At 41.1% G+C, this 16,829-nt stretch overlaps 1 protein-coding gene across 1 annotated transcript in view; it reads left to right on the top strand.

Moving 5' to 3' along the window:
* Window positions 1–2,219: 2,219 nt before the first annotated feature.
* The window catches only part of LOC118402737 (tetraspanin-15-like), a 32,707-nt gene continuing 18,097 nt past the window's right edge, over window positions 2,220–16,829 (top strand). Inside the window, exons 1-4 of the mRNA XM_035800938.2 lie at window positions 2,220–2,436; window positions 10,098–10,283; window positions 11,943–12,017; window positions 14,717–14,812. Of these exons, the coding sequence (XP_035656831.1) occupies window positions 2,353–2,436; window positions 10,098–10,283; window positions 11,943–12,017; window positions 14,717–14,812 (441 nt within the window). The 5' untranslated portion in view covers window positions 2,220–2,352. The remainder of the gene's footprint in view (window positions 2,437–10,097; window positions 10,284–11,942; window positions 12,018–14,716; window positions 14,813–16,829) is intronic.

Below are 16,829 nucleotides of genomic sequence, written 5' to 3'. Positions count from 1 at the left end.
ACAGTAGGCCAACCCTATCACATTTGACAGTAGGCCTACCATATCACATTTGACAGTAGGCCTACCCTATCACATTTGCATTTGACAGTACCTTATAGACCAGACATTTGACAGGGCCTAATCACATTTGCATTTGACAGTACCTGGGATTTGATTGGGATGGAGGCCACAAATAATTCTGAACTCATCATAATATGCCGCATTTGAGCCACCAGCTGCTTTACAGCAAATTCTTTGCAATTCCACACATTTGCCATAGGGTGGAGAGAAATGTTTGCAGTTTTTAATATGATATCTGAGCGAGACTGACTAACAAAATCAATGGGGACCCCCAGGCGGTAATTAGATTATTACTATAAGGAAATTGATCCGAGGGCCTTCAAAAGGGATGCCCACGAGGCACCCCGCTATATACATGTTGGTTGTTTAGCAACAAAACCGATACGTGCACAACTATGGGGCAAAACAGATGTGGTTGGCTTAGATGGTTGACAACATGTAAAGTCTATATTTATTGAAAACATAAACTTTGCACAATGTTTATTGAAAACATGGTTATCTAGCTAGCGAATTTTTGCTATATTAGTATTGACATGAAATCTGTCAAAACACCAAAAAAAAGACATGGTATCAAGAACAAGATGAAACTAGCTGAAATGAGCTACTTACAATTCCCCACATGGCAGTTTCATGTCATTGTTGGTAGCTATCTAGCCATCCAGAATCACAATGTACAGACTTCTGCCCAATTGAAGCGTGTGCATCGTTTTCGTGACATTGTCCGCTTTCCCATCTATAGATTATTATACAAATAACCACATATAAAAATATAAACACAACATGTGAAGTGTTGGTCCCATGTTTCATGAGCTGAAATAAGAGCTCAGAAATGTTCCATACACACAAAAAGCTTATTTCTCTCAAATTCTGTGCTAACTGCAGGAATGTCCACCAGAGCTGTTTCCTGAAAATTTAATGTTAATTTCTCTACCATAAGCCACCTCTAACGTTGTTTTAGAGAATTTGGCAGTACGTTCAACCGGCCTCACTACCACAGACCACGTGTAACCACACCAGCCCCGGATCTCCCCATCCGGATCTCCCCATCCGGTTTCTTCACCTCGTCTGAAACCAGCCACTCGGACAACTGATGAAACTGTGGGTTTGCACAACTGAAGAATTACTGCACAAACTGTCAGAAACCGTTCCAGGGAAGCTCATCTGCGTGCTCCTCGTCCTCACCAGGGTCTTGACCTGACTGCTGTTCGGCGTGGTAACTGACTTTAGTAGGAAAATGCTCACCTTCGATGGCCTGTACCGGACAGATAGCGCTGTGTGGGCGAGCAGTTTGTTGATGTCAACATTGTCAACAGAGTGCCCCATGGTGGCGGTGGGGTTATGGTATGGGGTTATGGTATGGGGTTATGGTATGGGGTTATGGTATGGGCAGGCATAAGCTACGAACAATAAACACAATTGCATTTCGATGGCAATTTGAATGCACAGAGATACCGTAACCAGATCCTGAGGCCCATTGTCGTGCCATTCATCCACCTCCATCACCTCATGTTTCAACATGATCATTTTGCAAGGATCTGTATACAATTCCTGGAAGCTGAAAATGTCCCCGACAACTTTGCACAGCCTTTGAAGAAGAGTAGGACAACATTCCACAGGCCACAATCACCAGCCTGATCAACTCTCTGCGAAGGAGATGTGTTGTGCAGCACGAGGCAAATGGTGGTCGAACCAGATACTGACTGGATTTCTGATCCACACCCCTACCTTTCTTTAAAGGTTTTTGTGACCAACAGATGCTTATCTGTATTCCCAGTCATGTGAAATCTATAGATATCATTACAGATGACTGATTTCCTTATATTTCCTTATATGAACTATAACTCAGGGGAAGCAACAATAGTATTGGTATAGGCCTATATTAAAACCAGGCGTTATATGGATATAGCCTACATTGTGTATATAAAAAAAATACTAAAAGGTTCATTACGAGTAAACATGTTTGGTCTGTAATGTAGAAACATTAGGCTACATCTTTGAATTTATACCAACAGTGCAACATAAAACGTCATATGTTGCCTTAACTGGAATACAGGCACTTTCAGGGAAACGCAAAAATGGAAACTTGTGAATGAAACCGACTAAATGACCCTACTGAAACAGAAGCCACAGTGGCAGAAGTGCTCCCATTCATTCCTCGCAGTGTCCTAATTGGGGCGTCTGACTATCAGTCAAAAAATATTTACTGCTGGCAGGTGGTGCTTTAACAGAGTTCCAGGTGTGTGGGACGAGAAACAGGAAGTTCATCTTTCGGAATCGAAAGAGGGATCAAACATGTCCAATGATGTCAGATATTGTGAGAAGTTCTCCTACGTCTTCCTAAAGTTCGCCCTCATTGTATATTCCACTATCTTCTGGGTGAGTAGTCTATGCTTAATATCCCCCGTGTCGCCAAATACAGGCAGACTCGATGCAAATAACAGAGGGCGTATAAACCGACTCGCGCATTCCGCAAAAAAACACATTAATATTCGCCCTTGCTGGTGTTTGAAGCACAAAATATTATCCAATTGCCTATTAGGATTGTCAATAACTTAAAAGTTAGTTTGGATCGACAGGTGTCCGATATTGTAGTCTACACACGGTTAATTTTGGGGCTAGTGGTTTGATAGGCATCTGAACGTCGTATCGTAACTACGCCCTCTGGAAGTGACATTTTGCACACTGGCTACTGTTGTCGTGATACACACGATTCATTTGAAGGAGTATCACAGGTTTCGCTACCGTAACAAACAAAACATGTAGGCCTATAGATGGTCTCATGGATACACAATACTATGCTAAACAAATGCCATGGGTATTAATTTGCTACAATATTTGTTTTTGCTGGTGCCTCAATCCTGAGTCTAGTGGAATGCACATTTTACAGTGTGTGCCGTCGAAGGGCATGTGAACGACAGTATAAGTGCTAATAAATGCCATGTCATGTTTGGATAAATAGAGGATTATGAAAAGAGTTAGTGCATAGGATATCTTTAAAGTCCATCCTATTTTATCTGTCAGTAGAATGAGATTTACAATGGCTTGTGAATAAATTGTTAGTGCACAAAGTGCATTGTGCCTGCTATACTCTCAGAAGGTTGCCATTTAAATTCGTTAAACAAGCAATACATGTCTTTCATGGTTATTTTCTTCAACAGTTCAACGGAACCAATGTTTTGTGATCTTGATGATCTGAATCCAAATGTACTTAAATATTTATTGGTGATTCTTAAATTGATGCTTGGCATAGTAAAGAAAATCATTGCTCGGGTTTTCAGTTATTCAAATATAGTGTACAGGGTGAAACAGTCCATGTTTCACCCTGTACAGTCCATATTTGGTTTCAATAAAGCAAATACAGTTGAAGTTGGAAGTTTACATACACCTTAGCCAAATACATTGATTTAGCCAAAACAGTTTTCCACAATTCCTGACATTTTAATCCTCGTAAAAACTATCTTGGGTCAGTTTGGATCACCACTTCATTTTAAGAATGTGAAATGTCAGAATAATAGTAGAGAACTAGTTCAGCTTTTATTTCTTTCATCACATTCCAAGTGGGTCAGAAGTTTACATACTCATTTAGTAGCATTGCCTTTAAATTGTTTAACTTGAGTCGAACGTTTCAGGTAGCCTACCATAATCTTCCCACAATAAGTTGGGTGAATTTGGGCCCTTAATTTGCTGTCCTTAAGCCATTTTGCCACAACTTTGGAAGTATGCTTGGGGTCATTGTCCATTTGGAAGACCCATTTGCAACCAAGCTTTAACCTCCTGACTGATGTCTTGTGATGTTGCTTCAATATAACCAAAATTTTCCCTCATGATGCCATTTATTTTGTGAAGTACACCAGTCTCTCCTGCAGTAAAGCAACCCCACAACATGATGCTGCCACCCCCGTGCTTCACGGTTGGGATGTTGTTTGCCAGCTTGCAAGTCTCCCCTTTTTTCCTCCAAATGTAACGATGGTCATTATGGCCAAACAGTTCTATTTTTGTTTCATCAGACCAGAGGACATTTCTCCAAAAAGTATGATCTTTGTCCATGTGCAGTTGCAAACTGTTGTCTGGCTTTTTTTATGGCGGTTTTGGAGCAGTGGCTTCTTCCTTGCTGAGCGGTCTTTCAGGTTATGCTGATATAGGACTGGTTTTACTGTGGATATAGATACTTTAGTACCTGTTTCCTCCAGCATCTTCACAAGGTCCTTTGCTTTTGTTCTGGGATTGATTTGCACTTTTCACACCAAAGTATGTTCATCTCTAGGAGACAGAACGTGTCTCCTTCCTGAGCGGTATGACAGCTGCGTGGTCCCATGGTGTTTATATTTGCGTACTATTGTTTGTACAGATGAACGTGGTACCTTCAGGCGTTTGGAAATTGCTCCCAAGGAGGAAACCAGACTGGTGGAGGTCTACAATATTTATTCTGAGGTCTTGACTAATTTCTTTTGATTTTCCCATGATGTCAAGCAAAGAGGCACAGAGTTTGAAGGTAGGCCTTGAAATACATCCACAGGTACACCTCCAATTGACTCAAATGATGTCAATTAGCCGATCAGAAGCTTCTAAAGCCATGACACAATTTTCTGTAATTTTCCAAGCTGTTTAAAGGCACAGTCAACTTAGTGTATGTAAACTTCTGGAATTGTGATACAGTGAATGGATTATCTGGATTATCTGTTGAACAATCAAACAGTTATTCAAAGAAGGGACTGCATTCAGTGACAAATTCACCCATTGTTGTGATTTTGAGTGTTTGGAAAATTGACAGAAAATCCTGCAGGTCATCCATCATGAATCCTGCACGAAAATCCTATAGTCCAATAATTATTTATAATTTCATGTTTCGTATTGTGGGCTTGTTAATACCAGGAATGGTATTTTGATTGCCCTCGCTGCTCCTTAACGGCAGAGCCATCAGGGAGCAGGCATACACATGTTAGGGGCCTTCAACAGGAGGCTGCTGAGGAGAGTACGGCTCATAATAATGTTCGGAACGGCACAGCATCAAATATATGGAAACCAGGTGTTTTCTGTATTCCATACCATTCCACTGACTCCGCTCCAGCCTTTACCACGAGCCTGTCCTCCCCAAAGAAGTAGCCACCAACCTCCTGTGAACAGAAACAAAAGGCTGCATGGACCTCCCACATTATTTTCTCACTAATCTGTTGGATTTCTCCTCGCAGGCATTTCTGTCAGGGTGTTCCAGTCCGTTGACTCTATGGCAATAGGTATACTCACAAGGCTTCAGTGTGTGCATGAATAGTAGTAGTTCTGCTGATGTCATTTTTTTAAAATAGAAACATGCTATATTAGTTTTATTTGTATTATTTTTGCTCACTGTTGATACAGTTACTGAGTACTTTGCCATAGGGAAGAATGGGGAAGTAGAGAGTCAGACCACAAAATCATGCTCATGAATGTGTGCCCCTGGAGATAGTTGAGAATCCACAGCGCCATGCCAACGTGCTAGCCAACGTGCTAGCCCCTCTAATACCAGATAGGTATTGGATTATGGATTTGTCAGTATTGTTTTAAACAACAGTGTGTGTATTTGCTCAACAACTAGATATGCATATTATATATTTTTTTACAGTTTGACCTGTGGAAAGAAATCTAGTATTTGCAGCAAAACGTAATATTTTACGACTCAGATATCAAAGAAGAGAAGCTAAATGCCTTTTACGGAGGTGTTTCGTTTAAGGATTTGACGTGATTATCTGATGCACATGCGAGTCAATAGGTTCTTATATTCCTCAGCAATTAGAATAATTTGTGTTATTTTATGTGCCTTGAGTGTCCTGTTAAATATATCTAGTAGTGATGCTTAATGCACTCACACGGTCACTGAAACGTTCGGACTCTGACGTCAATGCTTACATCTTGGATGCTTTTAGTAGCCTGCCTTCATGCCATATAAAGTCACATAAGTCATTGAAAAGCAAGTCGCTATTATCAAGAGGTTCATGAATAGAACCAAGGATGGTATTTTGTTCCACTAAAATTGGTTCTGTTAAGAGGACAGTGAGAGGACAGGGCAGGGTCGATTTCACTTTTTGTCCTGGATGAACACTCATGCGTACCAGCACTGTCTTTGAGTACTGCCTTTTAGATTCCGCTAATTTACAACTTCTACAACTCACAACAACTTGATGTCATGGTCCCTTGTCCCTACTGATATTCCAGTCTAGACCAGCAGACAGACAAGCTGCATTACCCTTTGGTGCACAATTCCACATGGTCTGTTTGACATTAGGACAGCATTTTAATGTGTTGTGAGCACAGAAACAAATACAAAGCCTTACAGAAAATTCCAGTCAGAGTGCAGTATACAAATACTGCATCCAAAATAAGAATGTTTTACTGCAGTACTTTTTGTTCAGTGTAACTGCAGTTATAGTGCAGTATAGCTGCAGTTCAACTGCTTCACACTGCAGTTATTCTGCAATTACTGCGTCCAAAATACCACAGTCGACTGCAGTTACTGCACTTTTACTGCTGTTTCAAAACTGTAAGGGAAAGGCACTGAGTGACAGCCATCGTGTTTTGTATGGATTGTATAGTGACTGTATTATACAGTACTTTATAGGCCTATGGTCTGTTTACTGCCAAACTCTGTTCATCCCTTGGGTGTTTGCATGTAGATGAGGAGTTTTACCTAGCAACCACATATAGCGCCCTCCATTTGGACTGGTATCAAGGCATCGAAAAGCCTTTCCTGTGTAGGCCTACATTGTGGTATCAATGTCAGTTCAGAACGCAGTGCCGCCTCATAGCTGTTTGGTGTGTCTCTTTCAATTCCCGACCACCTGTAGCATCAGAACAGTCACAACAGCAGAGCTCAGTGTTCTACCTGCTATTAAAACCTCTGGCATTCTGTGCACAGACAGTTTCTTTGAATTACTAACAAAGCCAGAAATGCTGCATTGATGTTTGAAGATAAAATCTAATTGGCCCTGAAGTGGGGAAAGCTGTCCAATCAGCTGCCTGTGGCCCACCTGCCACCTGGGGAAACAGACATTCATAGACCCAGAGACACTGATTAGTTGTCACAGGTATAAGATGTAATGAACACCGGAGAACGTCACCTTTGTAACACTACATCAGGATTACATACTGGTTTATTAGTGCTGCAGGAGTTACTATTCCCAATGGAAAATGAATACTATCGCTACCTCGCAGTTGCTTTCCAACCAACAGTGAAGCTGGAAGAAAATGTGATCTTTCACTTACTGTTAAACCAATGAATTTCTGTGGTTGCATTAACGTGCTGTGAATAAGTGATTTTAAATAGATTGTTTCCTATTAACTTTCATTACTTTTAAAGAGTGAGCCCTTCTCCTTGCTGGAATTATATTTGACACTTTCAGTAAAAGATCAGATGTATTGCTTTTCTGCTAATGCTTAGCAAACTAATCCGCTAATTGAAATGGCAATGGACAGCCAATAAACTTAGTTAGTTATATTCTCGCCATGTAGCTAACTACTGGAACTACACACTTTTTTTCTGCTAAAATAAAATATGGGTAAAGTAGGCCCAGAATCTCCAATGCGACATCTGTAGCCATGAAATGTTTTGAAAGGCTGGTCATGGCCCACATAAACACCACCATCCCGGACACCCTGGATCCACTCCAATTCGCATACCGCCCCAACAGGTGCACAGATAATGCAATCTCTATTGCTCTCCACACAGCCCTTTCCCACCTGGACAAAAGGAACACCTACATGAAAATGCTGTTTATTGACTACAGCTCAGCATTAAACACCATAGTGCCCTCCAAGCTCAACACTAAGCTAAGGACCCTGAGACAAAACACTTCCCTCTGCAACTATGTGGTGCCAGGACAACAACCTCTCCCTCATTGTCAGCAAGACAAAGTAGCCGAGCACACCCCCATTCACATCACAGAGGCTGTAGTGGAGCGGTTTGAGAGCTTCAAGTCCCCCGGTGTCCACTTCACTAAGGACCTATCATTGTCCAAACCCATCAACACAGTCTTGGAAGAAGGCACAACAATGCCTCTTCCTCTTCTGCAGGCTGAAAAGATTTGGCATGGACCCTCATGTCCTCAAAGTTCTACAGCTGCACCATCGAGAGCTTCTTGACTGGCTGCATCACCACTTGGTAGTGTTGTCACAATACCAGATTTTTTTACTTCGATACCAGATTTTTAAAAACTTCGATACCAGATTTAGTATCACAATTCTCGGTACTGAGACGATACAATGGCAAAAAAAAGGAAGTGTATTTGCTAAATTGACAGAATATATATTTTTTTACATTGAATGTGTTGATAATTAGTAGAACATACATACATACATACATACATACATACATACATACATACATACATACATACATACATACATACATACATACATACAGTGGGGAGAACAAGTATTTGATACACTGCTGATTTTGCAGGTTTCCCTACTTACAAAGCATGTAGAGGTCTGTAATTTTTATCATATGTAGACTTCAACTGTGAGAGACTGAATCTAAAACAAAAATCCAGGAAATCACATTGTATGATTTTTAAGTAATTAATTAGCATTTTATTGCGTGACATAAGTATTTGATCACCTACCAACCAGTAAGAATTCTGTCTCTCACAGACCTGTTAGTTTTTCTTTAAGAATCCCTCCTGTTTTCCACTCATTACCTGTATTAACTGCTCTAAATTCCACTCGCCGTTTTTGGAGGAAGAAGGATGAGTACAACCCCAAGAACACCATCCCAACCGTGAAGCATGGAGGTGGAAACATCATTCTTTGGGGATGCTTTTCTGCAAAGGGGACAGGAAGCACCGTATTGAGGGGAGGATGGATGGGGCCATGTATCGTGAGATCTTGGCCAACAACCTCCTTCCCTCAGTAAGAGCATTGAAGATGGGCTGTGGCTGGGTCTTCCAGCATGACAACGACCCGAAGCACACAGCCAGGGCAACTAAGGAGTGGCTCCGTAAGAAGCATCTCACGGCCCTGGAGTGGCCTAGCCAGTCTCCAGACCTGAACCCAATAGAAAATCTTTGGAGGGAGCGACAGCCCTGAAACCGGAAGGATCTGGAGAAGGTCTGTATGAAGGAGTGGGCCAAATTCCCTGCTGCAGTGTGTGCAAACCTGGTCAAGAACTACAGGAAACGTATGATCTCTGTAATTGCAAACAGGTTTCTGTACCAAATATTAAGTTCTGCTTTTCTGATGTATCAAATACTTTTGTCATGCATTAAAATGCAAATGAATTACTTAAAAATCATACAATGTGATTTTCTGGATTTTTGTTTTAGATTCCGTCTCTCACAGTTGAAGTGTACCTATGATAAAAATTAGACCTCCACATGCTTTGTAAGTAGGAAACACTGCTGATTTTTGCAGGTTATCAAATACTTGTTCTCCCTACTGTATATATTGTGACGCCTTTGTGCCTTTTTTAAAAATCTCATTAAACAAAACGTGTAAAATAGTTAAATAAATACATTTATCCATGTCCAGCAAACCATAGCGGAGTTAGTGCCTACGAAACGTATACTACGATTCCCAGAGTGCATTTCACTTCCCAGGGTGCAATGCTGCGCCCAGGGCTTCTGGCTGCTACAGGCTACTGCTAGCAAGCACAGACAAAAGTAGTCTAAATATGTTGCTGTCAAGTTATGATTGCATTTCATGTTACTTTTCATGTTATTTCATGTTACTTTTGGGTTGTGTTATTATATTATAATACTCACATGAATGTCATGCTGAATATATTCATGTCATTGTCATTCAAAAATAATTCAAATTGGCATCCAGAGTGGCGCTTTGGTCTAAACTTAATAAAGAAATCTGTTTTTTATTAAGTTGAATATGTGCTCTTTATGACAGTATTATTTCACCTAATTTTAAACATTCTAAGTTACACTATTCAAAAAGGGCATGGAACATGGATACCGGTGGGGTGGATCAACCCATTTTATAAGTAACCTTTCAGTACAGGTAACCACTCTTGTCCCCTATACTAAATTCTCTGATCTCCATGTTTCTATTTCCGGTAGCTGGTTGGGGGGTTCGTCCTAGCCATCGGTATCTATGCGGAGGTGGAGCGACAGCGTTACAAAACCCTGCAGGGGGTGTTCCTGGCCCCCGCCATCATCCTCATCGTCCTGGGGGTGGTGATGTTCATTGTCTCCTTCATCGGTGTGTTAGCCTCCCTCAGGGACAACCTGCTGCTCCTCAAAGTGGTGAGTAGTAGACTCACACAATTGCATGCAGGACTGGGATATAAAGCTTGAGGTTTATCAGGTTCACTACACATCAGATCTGGTTCAAATACATACTTCAAAGTATTCACACCCCCTTGACTTTTTACACATTTGGTTTGTTACAGCCTGAATTTAAAATGTGTTAATACCCCATCATGTCAAAGTGGAATTATGTTTTTAAATGTATTCAACCCCTTTGTTATGGCAAGCCTAAATAAGTCAAAATGTGCTTACTAAGTCACATAATAAATTATATGAACTCACTAGGTGTGCAATAATGGTGTTTAACATGATTTTTCAATGACCACCTCATCTCTGTACCCCACACATACAATTTTCTGTAAGGTCCCTCAGTTGAGCAGTGAATTGCAAGCAGATTCAATAACCAAGACCAGTAAGGTTTTCCAATGCCTCACAAAGAATGGTACTATTGGTAGATGGGTAAAAAAAAAAGCAGTCATTGAATATCTCTTTGAGCATGGTAAAGTTATTAATTACACTTTGGATTGTATATCAATACACCCAGTCACTACAAAGATAAAGGTGTCCTTCTAACTCAGTTGCTGAAGAGGAAGGAAACCTTTTAGGGATTTCACCATGAGGCCAATGGTGACTTTAAACAGTTACAGGGTTTAATGGCTGTGATACGACAACTGAGGATGGATGAACAACATTGTAGTTACTCCACAATACTAACCTAAATTACAGAGTGAAAGGAAGGAAGCCTGTACAGAATAAAAATATTCCAAAACATGCATCCTGTTTGCAATAAGGCACTAAGTAAAATGAACTTTGATCTGAATACAACGCATTATGTTTTGGGGCAAATCCAACACAACACATCACTGAGTACCACCCTTCATATTTTCTAGCATGGTGGTGGCTGCATCATGTTATGGGTATGCTTGTCATCGGCTAGGGAGATTTTTGTTGTTGTTGATAAAAATACATGTAATAGAGCTAAGCACAGGCAAAACCTGGTTGTCTGCTTTCCAACAGACACTGGGACACATTCACTTTAAAGCAGGATAATAACCTAAAACACAAGGCCAAATATACACTATAGTTAGTATCTTATCAAGACGACCTTTATTCTTTATTTTAAAAATTAAAAAATATATATTTAGTTTTTCTCCTCAATTTCGTGGTATCCAATTGTTTAGTAGCTACTATCTTGTCTCATCGCTACAACTCCCGTACGGGCTCGGGAGAGACTAATGTTGAAAGTCATGCGTCCTCCTATACACAACCCCAACCTAGCCGCACTGCTTCTTAACACAGCATGCATCCAACCTGGAAGCCAGCCGCACCAATGTGTCGGAGGAAACACTGTGCACCTGGCAACCTTGGTTAGCGCGCACTGCTCCCAGCCCGCCACAGGAGTTGCTGGTGCGCGATGAGACAAGGACATCCCCACTGACCAAGCCCTCCCTAACCCGGACGACGCTAGGCCAATTGTGCGTCGCACCATGGACCTCCAGGTCGCGGCCGGTTACGACAGAGCCTGGGCGCGAACCCAGAGTCTCTGATGGCACAGCTGGTGCTCTGTCAGATCAAAAGGACTCTAACCAAATGTCCATTAAACCATTTAAACTTGACTGTTCTGTGGATTAACCTTTTTAATTGTGTTTTTTTTAGTTTCTCTACACCTTGACAGTCTGTCTTATTCTGGAGCTCCTCGGTGGCATCCTGGCTCTGGTTTTCAGGAATCAGGTACTGTAAATCCCAATTATATCATGTTATTGAGAGAACCTATGATTACGAGTTTAATCTCTAAACTCAGCAAAAAAATAAATGTCCTCTCACTGTCAACTGCGTTTTATTTTCAGCCAACTTAAACATGTGTAAATATTTGTATGAACATAACAAGATTCAACAACTGTGACATAAACTGAAGAAGTTCCACAGACATGTGACTAACAAATTGATAAATGTGTCCCTGAACAAAGGGGGGGATCAAAATCAAAAGTAACAGTCAGTATCTGGTGTGGCCACCAGCTATATTAAGTACTGCAGTGCATCTCCTCCTCATGTACTGCACCAGATTTGCCAGTTCTTGCTGTGCGATGTTACCCCACTCTTCCACCAAGGCACTTGCAAATTCTCTGACATTTCTGGGTGGAATGGCCCAAGCCCTCACCCTCTGATCCAACAGGTCCCAGAAGTGCTCAATGGGATTGAGATCCGGACTTTTCGCTGGCCATGGCAGAACACTGACATTCTTGTCTTGAAGGGAATCATGCACAGAACAAGCAGTATGGCTGGTGGCATTGTCATGCTGGAGGGTCATGTCAGGAGGAGCCTGCAGGAAGGGTACCACACGAGGGAGGAGGATGTCTTCCCTGTAATGCATAGCGTTGAGATTGCCTGCAATGACAACCGGCTCAGTCCGATGATGCTGTGACACACCGCCCCAGACCATGACGAACCCTCCACCTCCAAATCGATCCCGCTCCAGAGAACAAGTACATTCCTTCCACGATAAACGCGAATCCGACCATCACCCCTGGTGAGACAAAACCGTGACTCGTCAGTGAAGAGCACTTTTTGCCAGTCCTGTCTGGTCCAGCGACGGTGGGTTTGTGCCCATAGACGACGTTGTTGCCGGTGATGTCTGGTGAGGACCTGCCTTACAACAGACCTGCAAGCCTTCAGTCCAGCTTCTCTCAGCCTATTGCAGACAGTCTGAGCACTGATGGAGGGATTGTACAGTCCTGGTGTAACTCGGGCAGTTGTTGTTGCCATCCTGTACCTCTCCTGCAGGTGTGATGTTCGAATGTACCGATCCTGTGGAGGTGTTGTGACGTGTGGTCTGCCACTGCGAGGACAATCAGCTGTCCGTCCTGTCTCCCTGTAGCGCTGTCTTAGGCGTCTCACAGTATGGACACTGCAGTTTATTGCCCTGGCCACATCTGCAGTCCTCATGCCTCCTTGCAGCATGCCTAAGGCACGTTCACGCAGATGAGCAGGGACCCTGGGCATCTTTCTTTTGGTGTTTTTCAGAGTCATTAGAAAGGCTTCTATAGTGTCCTAAGTTTTCATAACTGTGACCTAAGTTGCCTACCGTCTGTAAGCTGTTAGTGTCTTAACAGGGTCATGTTCATTAATTGTTTATGGTTCATTGAACAGGCATGGGAAACAGTGTTTCAACCCTTTTACAATGAAGATCTGTGACGCTATTTGAATTTTTACAAATTATCTTTGAAAAACAGGGTCCTAAAAAACGTTTTCTTTTTTTGCTGAGTTTATATACATGCTGTCTCTTATTTGAAACATTTACCTGGGCTTGTGCAAAGTTCTGATTTTTAAAGGGGCAATTACCAGCTGCTACATCCATTTTTGGACATATATATTAATGATATGTACACATTTCTTCTTGAAGAATATAACTTATAAATGCCTCATGAGAGCCCAAAATATAAGCTTGTTTTACTCCAGTGTTTGTAAACAAAGTGAATGTAAACAAACACTATATAGCCTCAAGATGGTGAAAACTATAATGTTCATATCATGGATCCTTGCATGGCTCTGTCTATGACTTTGAGTGTTATTACATTTTCCAGCCCCATCCTTCAGCTTTTTACCGAAATGGTGGCTGGGAGACGCTTTGTTATTGTTTCTACTGCTGATTGCCGCTTTACATTGGAGAGCCAACAAGTTTATGAAACGTGTACATTACAATATGTCAACGTAGTGGGACAAAATCAGTTGTTGATATCAGGCATGGATACTGACTGCAAATTTGATATCAGATTGCCACTTCTGGTTTCCATGTAGGCATTTTCAAATGTATTGTCTATGATATTCCAATTACCATTGTGTTTTGAAATTCTGGCCTTTACATTGTTAAGCCACAAACTTCTGAGAATGTGAGATCTGTAATTTGATATGCTGATATCAATAATACAAAATCAACGAGTTCATATGTTTTTCTTGTATTATGACCCTTTCCTGATGTGTCAATGACAAGAACAAAATCAGTGTGATGAGCATACTTCCATTTGATCTATATTGAAGATTAGATGTAGAAAACCTAGTAGTCTTTTTGGGAGAAGATGAGAAAGTTCTAGAACAAATAGAAAAAAAATAATAGCACAGCATTTCACTATTTCATAAATATTTAAGGTAAACGTTTAAACAGCAATGACTAGTCTAATCTGTAGAGAGAATTGCCATTTTAAAAACTCAACAGTAACTAATCCTCCAATGGTCAAATGCATAAGTTTCAATCAAAAATTCATGACTGAATTTAGGTCATTTTTATAGAGAGGAGGAATAAAGGAAGGTTGACTGTCAGTAAAGAGTTCCCCATTTTTTTTTATTACTCAATTGTTCTAATGATGCCTACACACTAATATCTCAATCCTACAGTCTTAATACATTTCACCCTCTATTTTACTTTTTCACCATAGACAGTGGATCTCTTAAACAAAAACATTCGCAAAGGAATGGTGAATTACTACGATGATCTGGATTTCAAAAACATCATGGACTTTGTTCAGAGAAAGGTAAGATTTCTGTTTGAAAAATAAGTGGATTTTCTTTGAAACTGTTTTGCCAACTTTTCCCTCCATTTCTGTTGATCAAATGTAATTTGGGATTATTCACTATGTGACATGGTTGGCCAACTCAAGGGCGAAGAGCAGTTTGTAATTAGAAGATTCCTACGGGGTTGGAGGGCGATGGATGCTGTCCATGCAGCGTTTGGAGTTCTCATTCTAACACCTAACCTTGACCTCTAACACCTAACACCTATAACCTTGACCAGATGTGTTGAACTCTTTTTCACCAGCGACTCTACTTTGAGTTGTTACACAGGAGGACTACTGATGATTGAAAAGTCACCTGTGTTTAAATCAAACACAAGCAATGGGATTTATTTTGAGCATTATACTCCAAATATATTTTATTCCATGAGCAACACCAAGCCGTTTTGTAGGATGTAAAACGTTGAAGGAAATAACTACTTATTTCTGTGAATGTTGGAGGACAGATCTGTCTCCCATAATAGAATATTAATGTGTCATTCTGTCTCAATTCTCTCCAACTGTGGCGTGTTTGACATACCCTGAACCACGTCAAACACAGGAGCTTTGACAATCCCCACTGAGGAATGTAGTGGTGTTAGTTTGGACTTGTTGATGGGAGGTAAATCAATACAACTGCATTGAGTGAATGCTGCTGTCCCCTTTTTATAGCCTTGAAAACCCTTCCAGGTCAATAGAAAGGAAAACTATTTCTAAACTGACTATTGAATAAGAGTTTGTAGTAGCCCCCCCCCCCCTCCCCCTAGGTACTTTGACAGGGTTTTCACAGATATTTTTTTCTTAAGTGCAGGTTTATGGTGAGATGTTGAACTGCTTCAGATTAGACCGTGTTTGAGTCTATGTTGGACTTATTTTTAGAGTGTGAGGGAGTAAGTGTAGTTCAATTTGCTTTTAACTCGGAGGCGTTTCGCCAGCCAAGTTGGAGACGGCCTCTGGAAGTGGTCACTCGGATGGAAGCAGGTTCTATGGGGGAAATGATTGTATTGTGTACCGTAGGACGTCTTTCATGATGGGTTTAGTGGCGTCCGAGGAACATCTTTTTAGGGAGACGTGACTTTCTGCCACTGGATTGAGACATCTGCAAATGTATTTGCATAAAAAATGTTCACTTCACAGGACTGTGAAAAGGTACACTATTAAGATGAGTTTGCAACCACATGCAAAACATTTGTGAATGTTCAATGACAGTCTTTACGCTTTTAAGCAAAGGTCTCTGCTATTCCAAGTCGTTGTAATTATAGCAGGGTATTTTAATAGCACTCAAATGGATGCATGTATCTCAAGCCTCTTTGCTAGAACCCTAGATGGCTGAATTACATTTCTAGCTCGCGGTGTGATATTTCGCTTCAAGGTTTTGCGTGTGTCCAAAACAAACATTTAACTTTTAGCACAGGCCGGTTTTTGTTTCTTGATCTCTAGAATAGGCCTAGTGTTGCTTTAGCTTGGGTTAGTTCCTACACTCTGATGTTAGTCTGTACTGCCTACATGGTCTCTGTGGTGAACCATGGAGTTGGTGCATAGCGCTTGTAGAATCTGCTGGAGAAAAGGTTACTTGCTAATCTCCCTAAGCACCAACAAGCTCTCTCTACCTCATGTGCTTGTAACTCAATCATGTCAGAGCCACTCCACCTCATTAGTTCTCCATCATTGCAACCATGTTTTTTTTTTTTTTTTTTTTGGGGGGGGGGGATTTCTTCAGGAATAAACATGTTCATAGGTAAAGATGCCCTGATTTCTAAACGATTCTCTTACAATCTCGATTTAAAAAGCCACTCTACTAAGAGTGTCTAGTTTACTGGAACTAGCTAAATGCTGAGGTAATTACCCTAGCTGCATTTGAGATGCAGAGAGACATTCAAATGAGTTGGGGGACTGGCATAGGAATCCTGCTGCTCGTAAAAATAAATACAAAAGTGGACTAATATTTATTCATACATTCCGCCATGAGAGCAGTTGGCTCAATGAATGAATGAAGAAT

Source organism: Oncorhynchus keta, chromosome 24 (genome assembly GCF_023373465.1).
Source record: "Oncorhynchus keta strain PuntledgeMale-10-30-2019 chromosome 24, Oket_V2, whole genome shotgun sequence".
NCBI lineage: Eukaryota > Metazoa > Chordata > Actinopteri > Salmoniformes > Salmonidae > Oncorhynchus > Oncorhynchus keta.
Note: the sequence above shows the minus strand (reverse complement) of the source record. Positions and strands in the feature narration are given on the sequence as shown.